General features: G+C 38.2%; 1 protein-coding gene across 1 annotated transcript; it reads right to left on the bottom strand.

The window, feature by feature from the left end:
- Nucleotides 1–10,917: 10,917 nt before the first annotated feature.
- Nucleotides 10,918–11,856, bottom strand: LOC140847636 (olfactory receptor 5AN1-like). Its single transcript, XM_073228353.1, has one exon. The coding sequence runs from the start codon at nt 11,854–11,856 to the stop codon at nt 10,918–10,920; it is 939 nt and encodes a 312-aa protein (XP_073084454.1).
- Between the last annotated feature and the right edge of the window lie 1,373 nt (nt 11,857–13,229).

Here is a 13,229-nt window from a genome sequence, read left to right as displayed (position 1 = left end):
GGGCATAGAAGCCACAGGGCATCAATATGCAAAGAAGTAGAAAGCTAACCTTTTCAAACAATAAGGCTTCTCTCTCACTTACCAACTTTACATTACCCTGTATGGCCCTGGAAGATGACTGGTTAGCCAGAGACGGGTAAGATTCTTCAAGGGAGGAACAACCAAAGACAGGCACAGTCGTAGGGGAGCCATCAGGTGAGAAATTGGGGATCAACAGAGGTGAGGCTTAGAACCTCACCCCCCTGTTTTAAGAGAAATCTTCTGCATCCATGGATGTTTTATTGCCCTTGTCTAGCTTGGATTAACACTTAGTCTACAGGCACCCACCTGATCATCTACATTTGCTCTCTTACAGCACTAAACTATGTTTTCTACCTTTATCTTGCATCTACCTACTACTTCAGCATTTTATTAAAAATTAATAATAATAATAATAATATTAAGTGAGAAATGTGGGATTCACATATAAATCAAGTATAAAAATCAAACGAATATTCATATTTGACCTGATTGTTTATAGTTCATAATATGTTATCAAAACCGAAAGTTTCTGTGATGACTGCCCTTGTACTGTTCACCATGTTAAGAACTTACTCACTATGTAAGAACTTGTTCACCATGTAAGAACTTGTTCATTATGCTTCAAAAGATTGGAGACTGACGAGAATTATGCTTGGGGTGGATTAATGATTGTACATTGAGCATTGAGTCCTCTATACGGAATTTTATTGTTGTTAACAACCATTTGATCAATAAATATGAGAGATGCCCTCTCAAAAAAAAGACAATGTAGTAATGTCTTTTATATAAAAAGCATAACTTAATGAAGGATACACATTGTCATATATTGCTGATGATTGCACAAAATACTTCCACCTCACTAGAAGAAAAAAAACGCTTTACATAATCTCTCTCTAACACACACACACACACCCATGAACCAATTACAAATACCAAAATAATGAGTGGTATGATTTTGGTATTCTTTATACTTGTATTTTCAATTTTCTTCAACTCCTACATTTATAGTTAGAAAATCTATTAAGATACACAAATCCATAATCCTTAATCGTTAGCACAGAGAGACAGAAGGAGAGTGAGAGAGCGGGAAAATGATGGAGAAAGAATGAGAGGGAAGACTTCAGACTTTCCTGACTTTTATTTCCTGGCATAGGACTCTTAGCCAGTTATTACCCGCTCTGTGCTCCAGTGGCCTCATGTATACACGGGGCTATAGTGCTTACCACCTCATGGGGTTGCTGCAAGGATTGAAGAGCATAAAGGGTTTAAAACAGTAAGACCTAAATAAATGTTAGCAATTATCATTCCCACAGTCTTTCCTCTCTGTGAAAGAAAAATAAGGCAGAGCTAATACTGAAGCATCAGGGACTCTTCATATAATTATTACTGAAACAGATGTTCTCTAACACAAGAATATTGTTGATGAATGATCATCTTTGTTTTCATCGTGTATTGCTCCATTATCTCCCACTCAGATGGATTATCAACTCCTAATGCTACTTTTTATGTTCCACCACCACCCAATGCAGCTGAAATGATAATACTGATGAGGTACAGTACATGGCCTAGTGGAGCTGGTTTATTTAACAAGAATCTGGCTATAGTAACACATTAGTAATTGCATTTAACAGTAAATACATATTGATTATACTAATAAATTATTCATTGTAGCTGTTTTGGATGTGGAAGTAAAAATATCCTGCTTTGCGTCATCTCAACTGTGTTTATATGGACTTGGAAATCTTTCTGCTACTCTTTGAATAGAGTGCTGCCATGTCATTTCTCAAATGTTTTATCCAAGAGGAGTTCGTTTCAATGAAAATGTTTTGGAAACATGGACTGCCACACATACCATCTCCAAAAATACTAACATAATAGATCAAATCTGTGAAAATAACTCAAGCTTTGATGAAGAGGTTGCACTAAAATTCCTCACTTTATTACATTCCAGGAACAGAGGCAGCCACAACTAAATGCATTCTGTCTAACCCATCAGGGACCCAAAAAGAGTGAGGAGCGGTGGGTTGTTTTACTTCTTTATGATAAAACTGACCCTGAAAACATATAGTTTAATATCTGGTAAGCCAAAAACAGGGGGGAAACATTCTAAATATAATCACTCTATTCGATTAATTTTTTCCATGTGTTCACTAACTCATGAAAAGTTGGAATAGAAAAGATGACTGATGTACATATGCTGGAGATTTTACTATGTGGATAGAGTTAATACAAAACTTTTCCAGCCTTCTCTCTTTAGGACATAGTTTACAAGGTTGTGGGGAGTATACTGTGGGGTTAAGAAAGACGGGATGTCGCTGAATGGGGAAAATACAAGGAAAAGAAGGTGAAAGAGGGCACCACTACCTGTGCTCAGTGGGGCGTCTCTGAGACTGTGTCAACCAGCCACTGCCTTCATATCAGGCTCCTCAAAGGTGACAACAGAGAACTATTTGCAATATTTCAAAGAAATGAAATTATACCAGAATACTCTGTCATATCATTATGTAGTAACTAACTTGTCTTTCCCTACTCAGAAATTATGTATCAAAGCTAAAATTTAAATGGCAATAAAGTTTTCATTATTATAAAAGCAGTACCCTCAAAGGAAAAATCATATTAAAAGGGTCTTTGGGATGGATAAAGTTAGGAAACAAACATATTTAAACTTAGGATATCCCCCTATAATTTAGTAAATTATTAATTTTTATTAAGTCCTCATTTACTAACTTCTAAAATTTGTTAGCATTTAGAGGTATTGCCTATTATATTCCAAATAATCCTATTATCCCAGTTAACAGGTGAAAAAACAGAGACAAGAGAGTTCAAGATCACGTCCTTAAGAAACTGAAGACCTAGAGCTCAACCCCTGCCTCTCACCCCAGAGTAACAGCTGAAATGTTAGGTAAGAGGTTATTAATCTTTTCACTGAAGGACAGACCACATGGATAAGGAGAAAACCCCAGGAAGAGCCCTAAGTGGAGGGTGTGGGGGAGAGGGGGAGGGAGACTGAGGAACGGGGACACTGAGGACCACAAACCTCGTCCGCACAGTCCTACCGGGAGGATCCCACGGCTATCAAGACAGCACGGAATCCACTGAGCCCTCTAATCTCACCCTCTCACCTTGACCCAGATCCCTCAGGAACACACAGTTCTCACCAAAGGTTGAAAGTGCTTATGTCTTTTCCAAAAGGGGTTTCTCAGTGAGCCCTATTACCCTCCAAGACAGGAGCTTTAGTCTATAAACTGGTTGTCCACTCACAGCGAGAGAGATGCCCACACCCGAGGGTCCTCTTAAATGTGTTGTTCAGGTGCCAGGAAAAAAGACAGTTAGAGGGAGAAAAGCCCCCAGGTACTTGCTCTCTGGAGACATAGTTGTCAGGGCAGTTTTGTCCCAGCTAATCTCATGCTCCAATTTGCCCCGTGCCTTCTGATATAATCACCCAGTTCCCCGTGGTCCTCTCATGATCTCATGATGGTAGATTTTGTTTTAACGAATGTGGGGTCAGTAGACCTGCTGTGTATCTAGGGATCATCTAGTTTGATACCTTAAGTTTCCAGATGGGGAACCTGAAGCAAGAGGAGATGAAATATCCCACGATCGTGACACAGCCAGCGAGCTGGTAAAACAGCTTCAGAACAGTAAAGTAGATCTGTGGGTACCTCACTGTTTATAAAGCACCCCCATTACACACACACACACACACACACACACACACACACACACGCACACACACACGCACATTTTTTCCAGTACCTGATCTTAATTAATCATCACAGCAAACCTGTAGGGCAGACATGGCCTTATTTTCTAAGCATAAGTGAGGAAACTGAGGCAATAAGGGATACAATAAAATTAATTCATGACAGAAATGTGACTTTTGATGGTTCCAATATGAACACTGGTATCAGACAAGGTGGGTGGAATTCTGGCTTTCCACTTGCTGGTTTGTGACCTTGAGCAAATTAACCTCTCCCCGCCTCACTACTGGCACCTATAAAGTAGAGCTGATAGTAGTGGCTACTGCATTACTGCTCTTCATAGAAATAATCAAGTTAGATAATGATTACACAGCACTTATTGCAATGTGTCACACACAGCATGCCTCCTATTAATAGTAGATATGATTTTGGCATTCTGAATTGGAATTCTTTCCAATATATTAATGCTGTATTGCTAATCCCTCAGTTAATATATCAATAAAACATCATTCCTACAATTATTGCCTGGTTCATTTTTTTTAATGGTGCTCATTTGAATGGAGTCAAAAAGTATAAACTTTTAGTTATAAATAAGTCATGGGTTGCAATGTACTGTATTCCGTCATGGTGTATGACCTTTGAAAAGAATTGTTGAATTCAGTTTGCCAATATTTTTATGAGGACTTTTGCACCTATATTCATTCAGATATTGAACTTTTCTTTCCTTTATATTAGTGTCCATGTCCATTTTTGGTATCATTTAAATGCTGCCCTCATAAAAAGGGTATAGAAGTGTTACATCCTCTTCTACTTTTTGGGAGAATTTGAGAAGGATTCTCAATAATTCTTCTTTAAATGTTTCATAGACTCCACCAGTGAAGCCATTTGGTTCTGAAATTCTGGTAGGAAGTTTTTGATGACTGATTCAATCTTCTTGCTAATTGGTTTGTTGAGGTTTTTTATTTCCTCATGATTCAGTCTTGGTGAACTCTGTGTTTCTACCATTTGTCCATTTCTTCTAGCTGGACCTGTTTGTTGGTTTATAATTGTTCCTGGTAGTCTCTTATTGTGCTTTGTATTTCTGTGGTATCACTTTGAATGTCTTTTCGTTCATTTATAAATTTATGTATTTCAGTCCTGTATTTTTTTCTGTTGATGAGTATAGTTAAATGTTTGCCTGTTTTGTTTATCAGTTTAAAAAGGTAGTGCTTAGTTTCATTAATGTTTCCTACTATCCTTCAGTTTGATTATATGTACTTCTACTCTGATCTTTGTTATTTCCTTCCTTCTACTACTTAGTTCTAGTTACATACATTATAATCTTAGGTTGTTTTAATGACTTTCCTTCTTAATGGAGGTATTCATCATTATGAACTTCCTATCTAGAATGGCTTTGCTGCATTCCGTAAACTTTGGTATGTTATATTTCTGTTTCATTCAACTAGGACATTACTTTCTGTCTCTTTTGATGACTTCTATGACCCCCTGATGTGCAATAGCATATTGTTAAATCACCTCATATTATGAATCTTTCAGCTTTTTTTTCTACTTGAATTCTTACCATTGTGGTTGGAAAGGATACTTGATAGGATCTCAATCTTCTTAAATATATCAAGGTCTGTTTTGTGGCCTAACATATGGTCTATCCTGGAGAAGCTTCCAAATAACTCTAGAACAATGTGTATGCTGCCTCCTTTAGATGAAATGCTTGTAAATATCTGTAAGTCCATCTGTCCTAACATGTGGCTTAACTCCAAAGTTCCATTGCTGGCAGTCCATCTGGATGATCGATCTATTGTTGAAAGTGGGGTGATGAAGCTCTCTGCTCTTATTGTATTGCTGTCTAGCTCTCCCTTCATCTCTGTTAATATCTGTCTTCTTTATTTAAGTGCTCCTCTATAGGGGACATAAATACTGACAAATGCTATATCCTCCTGCTGGATGGACCACTTTATTATTATTATATTATACCCTTCTTGTCTCTTCTCAGTCTCTGCCTAGAAGTCTGTCCTTTCTGTTGTAACTATAGCTATCTCCTCTCTCTTTGTTCTCCATTTACATGCAGTTTCTTTGCTTATCCCTTCGCCTCCCATCTATCTGTGCCTCAAAGGCTGTAATGAGTCTTTGTTAAGCAGCACAGAGTTGGGTTTTGTTTTTTCATATATTCAGACATTCAATGTGTTTCACTGGAGAAAGTCCTGGTACATGTAAAGTATTATTGAGAGGTGTGGACTTACCCTTATCACTTTGCTCATTGATTTCTGGCTGTTTTGTGATCCTTCCATTCTTTTCTTCTCTTTTTGCTCTCTTCCTCAGTGATTTAATGATTTTCTGTACTGGTATGCTTAAATTCTTTTCTCTTTGTGTATTTCCTAGAGGTTTTGGCTCTTTGTTATGATGAGGCTTATATAAAACATCTGTTATAGTTATAACAGTCAATTAGAAGCTGCAAACAACTTAAGCTCTAACACACACTAAAACTACAGTGTTACCCTTCTGACTCCACATTTTATCTTTTTGATGCAAAAACTTACATCTTTTTTTATCATGTCTATCCAGTAACAAACTTTTGTGCTTATAGTTGTGTCTTAATTTTGTCTTTCACTCTTCATACTGGATTTATAAGGTACATACCACTACAATGACATTAGTGTATCTGAACATAACTAGTTTTACCTTTCCAGTGATAGTTACATTTTCATATGGTTCATATTAATCACTGGCAAGTTTTCATTTCTACGTGAAGAAGTTCATTTAGAATCTCTTGCAAAACCAATAAATAGACTGTTAATGAAATCTTTAGGGTTCATTGTCTGGAAAACTCTCTATCTCTCCTTCAACTGTGAAGGACAGCTTATCCTGTAGACTGTTCTAGGATGGCATATTTCTCAACACATTGAATATATTGTACTATTCTCTCCTAGGCCTGCAAAATTTCTGCTGGAAAATTTACTGATAGTCTTCCACAGGTACTCTTGTACATAACAGGTTGTTTTTCTCTTTCTGTTTTAAGATTCCTTGTTTTAATATTTTTATGTTTTATTTATAATACATTTTGGTTTGGTTGTTTTTGGAATTTACATTATTTTGAGTACTCTGAGATTCCTAGATCTGGATGTCTGTTTTTTCCCCAGGTCAGGGATATTTTCAACCATTAGTTCTTGAAATAAGCTTTCACACATTTCACTTTCTCTTCCCCTCTGAGACTTCTAGAATGCAAATATTGATGTGTTTGTTTGATGGTGTCCCACAAGTCCCTTAAGCTATCTTCACTTTTTCCATTCTTTATTCTTTTGCTCTTCTACAAGGATGAACTGCATTGACCTAGCTTCAATTTCATTGAGTATTTTTCTACTTCATCCAATAAGCTATTGAATCTATTTTGAATTTTTCAGTTTACTATGCATCTATGTGATTCTATTTCTTTTATTTTGCAACTCTTTGCTGAAATTCTCATTTTGTTCATACATTATTTTCCTAACCTTGGGGAATACCTTTATCTTCATAAGTGAACTGGTTATCAGGACAGTCACTTCTCCCTATTTCAGTAAAGTCTATTTCTAGAGTTTTATCTTCTTTTTTTTCGTTGTTTGTTTGCTCTGTTTCTTCATTTTTCTTAACTCTCTGTGTTGGGTTCCATAAATAAATAAAAGAGCCACCTCCTGTAGTCCACAAATGCTATCTTGTGTAGATGTAAGTTATCATCCATCCAGGCCCTACCTCATAGTTATCTCTCAGTCCTTTGTGGTTTCCCAGGAACCTTTGTTCTTCCCAGTAGCTTCTTGAAGTTCATGGCATAAGAAGAACTGTTAGTGACCTGAAATGGAGGATCTCTTTCAAGAACTAGATGCAGGGTGACTGGTACCAGACACTCAGGAAGCATTTTGAAGGAACAGAAATAGATTTATTTTGGAGAAATACTAGACTTGGGTGTTTCTTTCTATATCCTCTGCACTAGTCCTGGGGATGATAATCAGTTAAGAACTATTTTCTTGTGGGCTGCAATCCCTGGGACTCTTGTGGAAGTGCTAATGACCAACAGGGCCAGGCTGACATGGGATGTACCTCTGAGCAGCAATCACAAAAACTTGGGCACCAGGTGTGTGCACAGGCTCCTTCCCAGGAGAGACTGGTGACCTGGAGTGGGAAAGTATGAAAATGTGAAGATGACACTTGCAGACCTCCCTGGTCTCCAGCAGGGCTGGCAATCTGTCTGTAGGTGTGTGTTAAATTAGAAGCCTCACACATGGTCTGCAGCTTTTACAATAAGCAAATAGATCTTTTCCATTGAGATGCTGGAAGTTGGATGTTTCTGAATGCTGTCCCTTTACTAAGACCTGGGAGAAAATCGGGGAGAAATGTCGCTATCCTCCAATCTGTGGGTCTCCTGGATTTAAGTCCAGTTGGATTTCAGAACTCGATGTTTTTGGGTTTCATCCCTCAGACTCTTGAAAGTTGGGACACTGGCTATTGGGTCCAACTTCTTTACTACTCAAAGAGAAGCTGGGAGAACTCAGAACTACACACCAATGGCTCTGATGGTATAGATGCAAAAACTCTTAACAAAATATTAATAAATGTATTTCAACAACACATCAAAAATATCATACATCATGATCAAGAATAATTTATTCCTGAGATGCAAGCATGGTTCAATATATAAAAATGATTAACTTTGATACACTGCATTAATAGAAAGACAAATATCATACGATCATCTGAAAAGAAGTTGAAAAATTATTAACAGAATACAACACTTTCATTATTAAATCAATCAAAAAATTGGATAATAAAGGAACATACCTCAACATAGTAAAAGCCATATATAACAAATGTGCTGAACAACACAAACAACGTGGGAAATGCAAAAAACCAAAATGAAACCCACCTCACACCTTCAGAATGGCATCATCAAGAAGACAAGGGTTGGCACGCGTTGGTGAGGACGTGTAGAAAATAAGCCCTTATATACTCCTTTCGGGAATTTAAATTCTTTTAGCCACTATTAAAAGTAGCGTAGAGGTTACTCAAAGGGCAGCAATGGGAATGCCTTATGACAGAGCAATTCTGCTTTGGTCTATATATATAGTGGAAATAAAAACAGGATACTAAAAGATATCCACACCCACATGCTTACTGAGCATTATTCACGAGAGCCATGATGCAGAAAAAACTAAAGTGCCTGTCAGTGGATGATGGGTGAAGAAGACACAGCAGATACAAACAGTGGAATATTATAGGGCTATGAGAGTAAGGAAATCCTATAATTTCTGACAACATGGATGGAATTTGGGATCATTATGCCAGGTGAGATAAGCCAGAGAATAATGTGTCTAATGTACAATATCATTAATATGTGGAATCTTAAAAGTCATAATCAGAGACGTAGAGAATAAAATGGTGGTTACAAGCAGCTTGAGAACAAGAGAATTGAGGAGATGCTATTAAAGTATACACACTTGAACTCAAAGACAAATAAATCTGGAGATCTAATGCTCTGCATAGTAATTATATTCCATATGCTACTATAAACCTCACAGAGTTCTGTCTCATGAGCAAGACCTCAAGAACCCTTACAGACAGACTTGTCACACATTTTTATACATTTTTAAGAAGCAGTTCTTCAGAGAGCATGGGCCTACAGATTTATTCACACTGCATTCTCTCCATGGCTGGGTGAAAGCCCTCACATACTTTCCCAGTGGTGCAAAAATTTCACTTCTCTCAATTCTGCCCATGTGGAAGCTCATGAAAGATTTGGTAAAACCTTCAAATACTTCTTCACTTATATTCCTTTATTAAATAAAATAACTCATATCACTCACCAAACTGAGACCCAAACAACATTAAGAGCAAATGACATGCCAAAGATAGTATGTATTGTAATGACATCTGTTTCGTATAAGCTTATTCAAGTCTAATATCAATCAGGCAAATCAATAGTCAGTGCTATTAAATATGTTATTCTTTTTAACAGACCACGAAGACCAGAAGCTTTATATAACCCGGCCGGAGGTGAGAACCCTGCCTATCCTACTGTCTATTTTCTTCCTTGGTATTTAAGGGCTTCAGGAACATATCAGAATTAAAGTAACTCTAACCATTCTACGCCATCTATTATATCACCCCCTTTAAACATAAAACATTAAAACATAAAATGAAGAACACGGACAATAAGAGAAGATGTATACCAGTTTACCCTATTTATTCTTCTTTTTGGCAATATTGAATATTCAGTAGCTCTGTGATAACAATGAACTCTCACACTAGGCTCCCCTTACCAAACATGAACCGGTGCTGACATATCAGAATATATTTGATAAGATGAACCATTGACTATTTAAAACAAGGTAAATTTTCTGAATTTAATACAGGAAAGAAAGAGAGGTTTGAATGCAAACTCTCAGAAACAACTATTGGCTGTGACATGGAATTTGAAAATATCTCAGTCAAAGACCCCCACTGGAAACTAAATGCCAGAAACTAAATCACTAGACTCATAAGTAAATGGCACTGCAGTGTCCACATCCTTTGGTTTATGCAACTTTATGATTCTGTTGGGATATTATATGGTTGGAATTTCCTCCTTCCATAGACTAGAGCTGGTAGACATGAGGATATGAACAAAAATGTATTAGATGGTTAGCACTGAAAGAGGCCTTACACAAATATTAGCTGTCTGAGGCTGCTGTTTCCAGGAGGCATAATCAGATCAATTTTATAGCTTTCTTTCTGTCCTAATGCCCAAACCCTATCTCTGTTTACTCCAAATCGGAACAGACACAGAAAAAAACATTAATCACCATCATGTAGTTCCATTAGAATAATTATCAGACAGGGATTTTACACTCCTGGAGCCTGTGCCAGGTTTTTCTCAGGGTTCAGTTTCAGAATCAAGAAGCGGCCAAAAGTTTTTAAACCTTGATGTTTCACAAATACACGTGGAAGGATTAATAAAAAATGAGACCATTCCTCGTATAGACTGAAAGTAATGAAGCTCCAAGACTTAAAAATCTTATGTGTGTGTGGATCTGTACCATGTATTGGTACATTTTGGTGTATAACTTATGTCAAATAAAACCTTCTGTGTCTGAAGGCAGTGTGAAATTTGTAATGGTTGATTCATATGTTCAGTATTGCGGGTTAAGATGATTCTGAAGGAATAATATGTTAAAAAATGTCAGAATCAGTGAACTCAGTAATGGCCTCCCTTCTTCTGCAACCTCTTCAAGGCATCTTTGATTTCCTTGTTCCTCAGACTGTAAATCAAGGGATTCAACATGGGAATCACCACTGTGTAGAAGACTGATGTGAATCTGTCAAAAGTAGAAGACCCACCAGAGATGGACATCAAATAGACAAAGCTACTTGAGATATAGAAGAAGGAAACTGCTGTCAGGTGAGAAGCACAGGTGTTGAAAGCCTTGGACCTGCCTTTAGCTGTAGTGATCTTCATGATGGAGATGACAATATAGACGTAGGATATCATGACAACAAGGGCATTTATTATCCCAAAGATCATTGTTAAGATAGCAAGTAGGAGCTTGGCAGAGAAAGTGTCAGAGCAGGACAGGACTAACAGTTGGGGCATGTCACAGAAGAAGTGCTGGATGACATTAGGTCCGCAAAAGTGGAGTTGAAGAATGACATACAGCTGGGATGAAGAAGCAGAGAGTCCAGCCACATAGGATCCCAGCACCATCCCAACACAGAGGGTGGGTGACATGATTGATGAGTAGAGAAGTGGATTACAAATGGCAGCATAGCGGTCATAGGCCATGGCTGTCATGAGACAAGACTCACTCACTCCCATGGTTGCAGAGAAGAAGTACTGAACAGCACAACCCACAACGGTGATAGTATGTTGTTCCAGGAAGAAGTCAGAGAGCATCTTGGGGGCTGTGGAGGTCACATAGCTGATGTCTAGGAAGGACAGGTTGCTGAGGAAGAAGTACATGGGTGTGTGGAGGTGGGAATCCATCCTTATTAAGATGATGAGGCTCAGGTTCCAAGTCAGAGTTGTAACGTAGATCACCAGGAACACAACAAAGAGCACTGCTTTGATTCTGGGAAAATCTGAAAACCCCAAGAGGATGAAGTAGGTGATCTCTGTAATATTTCCTCTCCTAAACATAGCCTTTCTGCTCCTAAGATCAGAAAAGAGACAACACAATTCATTGCTGACTCAAGTCAAATGTGGTAGCATTACAATTCTCACATGTGCCACCTTTTTCCTCCACTGAGCACCAGAAAAAGGGAAATGCTCACTGTTCTGGTGGAAACACAGCAGCTTTTATCTCACATTATCTAGGAGTACCTGTACAGTGCATCAAGTTCTCAACTAAAACATGAGTTTCCATGAGAATTGAAAGAGGTATTTAAAAATTTGATGAAGAATATTTTAAAGAATAGAAATTCTGTGATTATTATACATCGAAATAAGTGATGAAAATATGTTTTTTTAAAAAAAACCTCTTTTTATGCATTGTAAAACTTGCTTTCTGATAAGAAAAGCATATGTGGCATCAATCCAGGTTAAATTTGTAAGAGCCCTTCTGTTCTCCATGGTCATACTGATAAATTCTTAAAAAATTTTTTCCAGTATCCATAAGAAAAACATTTACTGTACCTCCAAGGGGAAATATGTTGCCTACCTGAGGCAAATAACCTTTGAAGCCAACACCACTCAAAGGGAGAAATAAAATGGGATAAACCTGTTTATTGCTTATAACTTCTGCTCACCCGTGTCTCTCGTGACCCGGGTGCCAGTCCTCACCTAACCACTCCAGTCCAGGTATGTGCTCACTATCCACACCCGTTGTAATCACCTAGTGATCTGAAGATGGAACACTTCTCTCCACACCCTGGAAACACCTATTGATATGGAAATGCACTAAGGCCGAGCCAGACATTCTGGATATATTGCAATGTTATACACAGTCCACCCTTCCAGAAATCTCACCTCACAATCTACTTGCTCCCCATCATCGGTAACAGCCAGTGTGCTAGAAAACTAGAGCACTGTAACCAGACTAATAACGTACAATAACAGCGGCAATAAAAACAAGATAATCCTCAAGGATTCAGCTAGGTTCAAAGTTCCATACAGATTAAGTCCCTGGCTTGCCCTTCCCACAGGAGCCAGTAGCTGAACAGGTAGGGAGTTCAGAGTAATTATCACTCAGCAGCTGCAGCCAGTAAGTCGGTCACGGACACAGGAACTATAGAAGAAAATAACCTTAAGGGCAATAGGATACATGTTTGAATGACACCCGCCTGGGAAAGTCTTGTCCATCAGGAGGATGCATGCAAGAGAGTGGTCCCGTGACAGGACAGTGTCAGGAAAGGGATCTCGTCCTGGTCTAGTACACCACACTTACACCCCCTCCCTGTGAGGGTTACAGATGGGTCACTGTACAGGGCTCTGGGAGGTGTATGCACTGGGCATAATGATAAAACAAAACTTCCCTGTAAGATGCTCTTACCTCCCGGGTGTTTTGGGTGCAC

The sequence above is a fragment of the Manis javanica genome, unplaced genomic scaffold (genome assembly GCF_040802235.1).
Source record: "Manis javanica isolate MJ-LG unplaced genomic scaffold, MJ_LKY HiC_scaffold_25, whole genome shotgun sequence".
NCBI lineage: Eukaryota > Metazoa > Chordata > Mammalia > Pholidota > Manidae > Manis > Manis javanica.
This window is presented reverse-complemented; position numbering and strand designations above follow the sequence as displayed.